We start from the raw sequence: 9,176 nt of genomic DNA, 5'->3' as shown, positions 1-9,176 counted from the left end.
GTGTGTGTGTGTGTGTGTGTGTGTGTGTGTTGTCCAGAGCTCTCAGACCTTCTTAACTCATGGACGTTTTTAAAGCATCCACGTAATATCCTTAATCTTGTGTAATTGTGCTGGGTAAGGTATTAAAGCTTTCATGTAAAAGACCAGCATGCATGGCGGCAGATTGATGTATTTTAGCTAGGTAATTGGCTACCTGTCAAAGTCTATAGCAGCACTGACAGCTTTATAAACCAGAGATTGTGTTGTGGCAATTATCTGAGGGGAAACTAACTGGTCTAAACAAAAGGCCAAAGAATCCTCTCAACATGTAGTCTTGGTGCCATGATGTTAAACACTCAGAGAGCTAATTCCCCCCCCCCCCCCCCTTCTCTTTTAATATATCAACAGATGCTGTCTGCAGGAGTGTTGTCCTAAATCCCACCCTGTGAGGAGGGAGGGATTAGTAGCAGTGGAGTGGAGGGGTCTGCCACAATGGGAAAGGATTTTTTAGGCTTCCCGGTGGAACAAGAAAACACCCCCCCCCCACGGTCAATTTCAGTTGGCTAAATCTTGTGGCATGCATCGTAGATTTTGCAGAATAAATAGAAGAACTGGTAGTTTTTACAGTTTGTTTGTTTAGAAAAAAAAAAGTGATTGAAGGGTCAGAAGTGACCACTTTTCACCATGCGCCAGCTGACACCTTTACAAACCCAGAACGAACAACCAGAATCAATGTTCTATTTATTTCATACTACAAAAAAAAAGGGAAATTGTCTAAATTCCAGACTTCTTCAGACAAAAACAAAGGTTTTACTGTATGCTGATCTTCTTTAAGAAACTGTCTGGGTTCTGTTTTCATTCTCTTGAAAATAAAAGGCCCATTTTGTAAGCTTAACAGAAATATTGGTGACTGAGGCTCTGTGTCATCGTGGAGACAGAGTTATAATGTTCTAACATTTGTAGAGTTTCAAAGATTTGACATCCCAGAAATTGCTGTTGTATTAATAACACAACAGTAACTATAATTCAAAAGAAGAGTCAGACCAATAATTGAAAGAGCAGGATTTAGTGTTGGGTTTGTTAGTTTCAATTTATAAATCATATTATTATTATATATATCTTTTTTAGTTTTCGACACTTGTCACTTTTTCTGACGTTTTTGTCACTTTTTTTTTGTCAATTTCTTCCAAGTTTTTTGTCACTTTTTTTTCGAAGTTTTTGTTGATTTTTTTCCCTCCAATGTTTGATGCTTTTTCTGACATTTTTGTCACTTTTTTCAAATGCTATAAAATAGAATAAAACACCCAAATTCAGTGAAGTTACTTGTGAAGAGCGTGGTATGGAACCATCCACGTTATTTTCTTTGACTATTTGGTTGAAAGAAACCCAATTTTGTGATGTAAAAACTTGTTGGGTCAAATTTGAGCCGAACACAACAGGAGGGTTAAATAGCCTGCTTGACTCTTTCTTGTTAGAGCTTAAACCTAGTCTATCCTTCACATCCATTCCATTATATTATATTCTAAGACTCCTTTGAGAAGGCTGGGGGGGACTAGATATTGGGTTGCAGACATATATCCACAGATAAGACCCAAAGGGATTCTCGTCTCTTGCCTCGCCATTCACAAAGTGCCCTCTGAGAGTGTTTTCATTTATGCCTTTTTGACCCCAGTGTGTGGTTAGCCATCACCTTCACTTAAAGTCTGACATGGTAGTCATGGAGGAGGAGGTACCCTGTACAATCAAGAACACTCTCTCTGTTGCTTGATAATAACAACAGTAAACAGTTCCTTAAAGCTGAAAAGGTTGAAACAGGCAAATAGAAAATCCCCATTATGAATGTTAGTTCAAAAAGTCTTAAATCAGGAAATGATACAATATACTATATGATAATTTGGGTATTTATTTATAGTTATGAAGGAACAAATTGAGTGTTATTACATGTCAAAAAACCGAATGTCACCCTCAGGTCATTTAATCCACGAAACTGTGTGGCACACGAGGAATTAAGGCAACAAGTTGTTCTGTTGCTGAGCTGCCCTGAGAGTTCAGACTGCTGCTCAGACGGTGTGGATGTCTGAAGAAACATAATGCAGTCCTGTGCTGGGTTCATAAAGTCCCTTATGGCAAGAAAGGAAAAGATGAGAAATCCTGATAATGTCAGACCAGGCTAAAATAATCTAAATGCCTCTCACAGGAAAAGATCATTGAAAGTTGACTTTTTAAGATATTATATATATATATATATATATATATATATTTTTTTTTAAAGCACTGCAGTCTTACTGGGCTGTGGAGAAGCCTACGTTAAGTAGCCTACGTTCTTTATTTCTGCTGACAGACTGCTAATGCATGAGCCTGGATTGAAGTTTTCACCTTGATAGCAATGGAAAATGGAAAGAGTTTGGCTTTTTTCTACTGCTATAAACCATCGGCCCGAGTCAGCAGCAAGCTCCATTCCCGTCTACAAAAGAAAGAAAGAAAGAAAGAACAAAAGAAAGAAGGAAAAAAAGAAAAGAAAGAATGAAATAAATAAATAAAGAAAAAAGAAAATAAGCAACAAAAAAAGAAAGAAAAAAGAAAAAAATTAAGAACGAAAGAAAGAAAAAAGAAAGAAAGAAATAATGAAAGAAAGAAAGACAAAAAAACATGAAAAAAGAAAGAAAAAAGAAAGAAAGAAAGAAAGAAAGAAAGAAAGAAAGAAAGAAAGAAAGAAAAAAATGAAATAAAGAAAGACAAAAAACATGAAAAAAAAGAAAGAACGAAAAAGAGAAAGAAAGAAAGAAGGCCCATGCCCATCTGATCCTTACAGTAAAAAGCCTCACTTTTGTATTGATGCTGCAGCGGGCGGGTCCGAGCACAGTGGGAGGGGCCCAGCACTGGGCTGCTTAAAATGACAAGGAAAAAAGTTGTGGCTCTCACAAGTAGTGAGTGAACAAAGTCCTCAAAAGACCAAACAAGCAGTGCTGAAGCGAGTGGGTTGACAAGCGGAGGTACAGTGGACTAATAGCGGGGTCAAACACCAGGCTCCCGGTCTGCTGCTGTGGAATACCAACATCTGGCTGGCCGGGGAGGAACCGGAGGAGCCGGCAGATGCTCCGTGAACATGTTTAACTGTGTCTCCAGCAGCGTGGTGAGTAACAAGATATTGTAGATGAACAGTTGTAGGTTGTACAGTTGTACTTTACAAAACTACAACTTGAAAAAAATGTAGGCCCTATCTGTGGTTTTCATTCTATTCTATTCTATTTCATTTTAATATACCTAAACTAAAAAGGGAGATCGGATTTGCCTAACTTATTTTATAGTTTGGGAGAAACCCACATTGTTTCTGATGTCACTTATATTCTAGTCCTATTGCACAATTACCAACATGGTTATTTTAGTTTCGATCCACTTCAAAAAATCAAACATTTACTTTAGAAGTATGCTTTTAATTTATTTTGGAGCATCATATAGCTATTTATAAAAGCAGCAAAGAATATTTGATACAATGAAGTAGATTCTGTACTGCTAATAAAGAGGCGGAAAGTGTAAATGGTTTAACGCCCGCTGTTCCCCGCTTATTGCATAACATATAATAATACAAACCAAGTGTAAATATAGGCCTAGGCCTAAACCTAATACAGGCTAATATATAGAAGAATACTAGGAATACAGGGCCAATGCTTCCAGGAGGTATTATTTTATTGGTTATTTGATTTAGGCCTACACATTATATTCTGTTCTTAATGGACTTAATGAGAGCTCAATCCAAAAAGTCATTACTGTATCTGCATTAATATAGCCTATTTATTATCCAACAAAACATCCCAGGACTATCTCTGAGCATTGCAATAAAAATCAGTTAGCCTACTGATCTCTTTCGCCCAAAATATAAGGTGAAGGGTGTCAGCATGTGAGCCAGTTATAAAGTTGTGATTTTATTTTAACATGTGCGTTTTAGTTATAATTCCGATTTGACTCTGCTCTCACAAAAAGACCATTCAGATTAACACTATTAATATTGTTACAACAGACAACATTGCCAGATGTGCCCACGTTTGCCATAATATCAATTCAATTCAATCTCAATTCAATTCAACTTTATTGCAGACACACAGGTCCATATCAACTTTTTCACGGCATACATTTTGACCCGTCACAGTAAAGCGCAGGTGAAACTATTTGCCTTAAAAAGGTCTAAACAAAGGTTAATATGTGAGAAACACACCGGGCCGGGAAAAACACTCAAACGCACCCGGCTAATTGCTGGTTATCATGTGCACGTGCGAGGCTGAACACAATTAGTCAGAATCACGTTCAGCTGTGCGTGAGGTCTCTGCTGTCCCTAAATAGGATTTGCTAATCGTACACACGGAGAAATGAATATGTGGACAGCTGCGGTCCACGACTGTGCCTGTCCCGGTTTATGACACATATAGGGCTTACAATAAAGGCACACGAATGCCTACAACAAGTTGGAGCGAATGTTTCGCTTTGGGGGAACTTTAGGCTATTAGTTTGTGGGCTTATGACTTTGGTTGTCATGGAAATATGAAGGGGACACCTAGGCCTATTTGGTCGTCATTGTGTCTTGCGCATCACTCTGGACTCGGTGACACCATGTCGGACGCAGAAAGGCGAGAGACGGAGGCTGTTTTCACTCAGCTACAACGAGGAGATATTTTTGTCGACACAGTAGGTGTTTTCCTATCAAATTAACAACTTCAAGTCTCCCGCCTTATAGAGTGGGAGAAGACATTAAATGTAGCCTATAGTTCGCGTGACTGTATACGCACTTCAAAGTGCGCTAAATAACCTCTTTCAATGTTATGCTAGCATAACATTCAATTTGAAAGCCGTTTTAGTTTTCAGACGTTTTCAAATTCGGACCGTTTTACTTTCACTGACAATAAAACTTAAAACGACGCTAAATGTATCAAATGAGAATTTCTTGACTCTATTTAAAAAAACAAAAACAAAAACTTTTTTTACACTGTTAAATTGTCAGGCTGTTCTTTCTGACAGGGTTCGTCTGGGCCTGATGATATTTTCTCGGAGGACTGCTACTCTCCCTCCTCAGTCTCCCCGTCTTCCTCTGCTTCCCTGCAGGGGAAAACCCTGTGCACCTCCTGCGGCCTGGGGATAGTGGACAGATACCTCCTAAAGGTCAGACTGACATACTGTGTCTGCTGGAAGATGGCATTTACAACACTACGAAATTATATATATATAAAATATATATATATATATATATATATATATATATATATATATATATATATATAAAAAAAAAAAAGTGGGCCAAATACACTTAAATTACCGAAAGTCAATGAAGTGTCCCTTGTCATTATTTGTATTTTTTTTATTGTATAGATCATTTTTCGGTTAAGTGTAATTATTGCACTGTACATAGACTTAGTTTGTTCTAAAATGAAAGAATAATGTATTTTAGAGTAAAAACTTAAATGAATTTGTTTAAAACGAATTGAAGACATTTTTTTTAACTGCACACTAATGCATCAGAATACTCAACCTAGTGAACTATGGTATACTCATAATTTCATGTCTGGATAACATGCGCATAATAGCATATGCAGGCAAAGTAGCTCCTAAGAAAATTGTGGTGAATAACCAGTAGGATCATCTAAAATTCAGAAATGAATGCATTGTAAGGATTTGAGAAACCTCTACTGCCTTTAGTAATACGGATAATATTAAAGTACTATTAAGTGATGTGTGAAATGGCACTTGTAAGCTATATTTGTTTAAATCTGTTTTTCCCGTCTTAGGTGAACAACCTTTGCTGGCACGTGCGCTGCCTCTCATGCAGTATATGTAACACATCACTGGGGCGACACGTGAGCTGCTACATCAAGGATAGACAAGTGTTCTGCAAACTTGACTACTTCAGGTGAGTCAGACCAAACACAATTTGTCTGCAATGACATTCTTTTATAAATAAGGATAGTATGAAGAAAATATAAAAGTTTGATGGCTTTCTTTTTTATATAAATGGTCATTTTATGTGTAGCCTCCTTGACTAAACTGTATACTGTATTTTTTTGTTCATGTGATCTGTATTTGAGAAAAAAAGTGGCACAGCACGTAGGTGCTTTTTAGGCATGAGAAATTCCATGGACAAAGCAGCGGAAGGAAGGAAAATGCTTAACAATCTGCAGATTGTTCTTTTTTCATTTGGGTTTTGTTTTTATTTTGACTAACGGTTAACAATTGGATTACTTAGTCTCTGAATAGAGTAGGCGTACATATGCAGATGACTCGCAGGAAAGCCCAGGTGGTGGTCGGGAAAAGACTGACCTTATGACCACACATGTATCTGTGTGGATGGGATAAGAAGGGCTGTATTGCAGCTTTATTCCAGGGTAAAATGTTGCTCCAAAATGAAATTTTTTTTTTTTTTTTGTTTACAAATGATTGCCTGTTCATATCCAAATTTGCATCAGGTACATCCCTATCACACTTTATTTAATTGGAGACAAATTCTAATGATTCGGATACATGTTCGCCCGGGACACGCACTCACTCCTCATGCTGCGCTGAGCCAGTTCAGGCTGAGTGTTAGCTTCAGATACAACATATGCAGGCAATGTGAGCCGGAGAACCCTAGAATCTGTCAATATGATTGGCACAGAAGAGGTAAGAGGTTTTAATAGATTATACGCCGGCTCTGACTGGAAGTTGGTGTGACAAAATGAAATGTCAATTTCAGGTGAAAATGAATGTGACTTGGTCAGAGCGTCTCCTTAAAGACTGATTGATTGTTTGTATTATGTAACTATCACTGATCAATCACCAAGTCACAACTCCTCTCGCCTCAACTAAACTTGTGACTATTCTACCTCTTGTCCTGTTTCGCATCTTTCTTCAGAAAATATGGGACCCGCTGCGCTCGTTGTGGCCGTAACATCCATTCCACCGACTGGGTGCGTCGGGCACGAGGCAGCACCTTCCACCTGGCCTGTTTCTCCTGCACCTCTTGTAAGCGCCAGCTGTCTACTGGGGAGGAATGTGGACTACTAGAGAACAGGGTCTTCTGCAGGACACACTATGACATTATGATGGAGAATATCAAACATGCTAAGGAAAATGGTGAGTATCTGGATGTGATGAATACCAGGACATTTCAATTATTTCTCACCTTCCCATAATCATTTCCCATTAATAAAGTGTGCCACACTAAAGAACAAGTGAAGAGTTCATTTGTGAAAACAGATAAAAGCAGTTCTAAAAATGAATACATATAACTAACACCAATTTGATATTCCCTGGATTGGACAAAATAAAAATTTAGTAAAACATGATAAACATGTCTGGTTTTGCAAATGAACACTTCGAGCATTACAGTATAAATACAATACAGTATTTAGTATTCTATGAAGATATCACAGGTCTTGAGGTTTTGAGATATCTGTCTCTGGTCCTTGCTGTTACTCCAGTACAATGGAGGTGCAGTGAGTCTTTCCAGAAACTATACCCCAATTAATCTAAATGTAAACAGACCTTGTTACAAAGAATGCCCACAGGAGGACCTCACCTGAAACGGGGTCTGTTTAACAAAATGTCAAACCCTTGTAACGTGCTGTCTGCTCTTATAGAGCAACCAAATGTAGAGGAAGAGGTGGCTGAGAAAGAAGAGTCCAGCACCATGCCCAGACCTGCTAAGAGGGCCAGGACCAGCTTCACTGTTGACCAGTTGCAGGTACTGCCAACCAGTCTGTTAGTATGTATGTGAGCTGTTTTTACCACATTGTCCTGCTGCTTTTTGTGTTTTTTTTTGTAATCCTTTCAGAAAGAAACTTAAGATCATTAAAGCCTGTTCTTGACCAGGTATCATCTACTGCGAGTAACACACACAGAAGGCAGAAAAGTCTCTCTGACTAGCAGTTAGCAAGCCCAATTAAATCCCCATTTAAAAAATATTTTATCCAGCCACTGACATTATTTTTTTTTAAATTAGTAGAATAATAAGCCAGTGATATTTGGCATATGTGATGTTGATATAGTGGCAGTTAATACATTGTGACTGAACACAGACAAGGCACTCTTGATGCAGTTTAAACATTTCAACCATGTTAACATGTCCCCCTCTGTCATCTATTTGTGTAGGTAATGCAAACTCAGTTTGCTAAAGATAACAACCCAGATGCTCAGACTCTCCAGAAACTGGCAGAGAGGACCGGACTGAGCCGCAGAGTTATTCAGGTAAGGCAACCGCTATGGTGCTCACTCAGTTAAAAAAAAATTGAGAAATTGACTTCAGCAATTGGCTCAGTATAAATTCTCATAACTGAAGAAATATTCAGTGAATCTGTAGGACTGCAGTAAAATTGATCGACTATAGTATCAGTGCACTAAAATTGTAAATGGAACATGCTCAGCCAATTGAGATGTGCCTGTGGAACCTTTTTTAGAAGACTGCAATTTTTAGACAGCCGAATGAAGCTTTGTGAACCATTACTTTCTGAGCCCACTAAACGGCGCTCTTGGTTTAAAAGAAAAAGGCTTACAGAATGGCAATGGAGTGTGCTTTCAACTCTTTGAGCAGAGAGCGCCATTTAGTGGGCTCAGAAAATAATGGTTCACAAAGTTGAAAGCACACTCAGTTGCCATTCTGTAAGACTTTTTCTTTTAAACCAAGAGCGCCGTTTAGTGGGGTCAACAAATACAACTATGGTTCATGAAGCTTAATTTGGACATCACTCATTTTTACTGTTCCACTAACTGTTTTATAATGAATTAAAAATGTAAGTAAAAGCTGCATTATCTGCATGAACTTGCCCTGACAGCCACATTTTCTATAATTATCAAATCCTTCTAAATTTGAAAATTGTAAAGCCATCCGGGCCCTTCCCTTTGCATTATATTGTTAGGTAATTTTAACAATATAGAAACTGAAGCTTCTTCTACTATACTCGTCAAAAGTGTAAGAGCATCAACTAACGGTTCCTGCACAAATAATGCTTGTAGCTTACAAAGCTGTGATTGGCACTGTTGTTTTCTCCAAGCTAGGGACACAACTGAGTGTGATTCAAAAGCGAGAACAAAGCTAACTTTTGAGAGCGTTTTAAGCTTTGTGGCTTTTTGCTGTACGGTGCTCTGAGCCAGGCAGACACAAAGCTGACAACTTCACAGATGGATGCGGTGGAGATGGCCTCATACATACATGCAGCGGACCGTTGTGGACTTGTGTC

General features: G+C 38.3%; 1 protein-coding gene across 2 annotated transcripts; it reads left to right on the top strand.

The window, feature by feature from the left end:
* Positions 1-2,909: 2,909 nt before the first annotated feature.
* Positions 2,910-8,420, top strand: lhx8a (LIM homeobox 8a). Of its 2 annotated transcripts, XM_078263591.1 has the most exons (6): positions 2,910-3,112; positions 4,990-5,130; positions 5,754-5,875; positions 6,854-7,074; positions 7,581-7,684; positions 8,092-8,413. In XM_078263591.1, the coding sequence occupies exons 1-6, from the start codon at positions 3,086-3,088 to the stop codon at positions 8,218-8,220; spliced, it is 744 nt and encodes a 247-aa protein (XP_078119717.1). In that variant the 5' UTR covers positions 2,910-3,085; the 3' UTR covers positions 8,221-8,413. The 2 variants fall into 2 exon arrangements, with proteins under 2 accessions (XP_078119717.1, XP_078119718.1); XM_078263592.1 differs by lacking the exon at positions 4,990-5,130 and having other exon boundaries at positions 8,092-8,420.
* The last annotated feature ends 756 nt before the right edge of the window (positions 8,421-9,176 follow it).

Source organism: Sander vitreus, chromosome 12 (genome assembly GCF_031162955.1).
Source record: "Sander vitreus isolate 19-12246 chromosome 12, sanVit1, whole genome shotgun sequence".
Classification (NCBI taxonomy): domain Eukaryota; kingdom Metazoa; phylum Chordata; class Actinopteri; order Perciformes; family Percidae; genus Sander; species Sander vitreus.
This window is presented reverse-complemented; position numbering and strand designations above follow the sequence as displayed.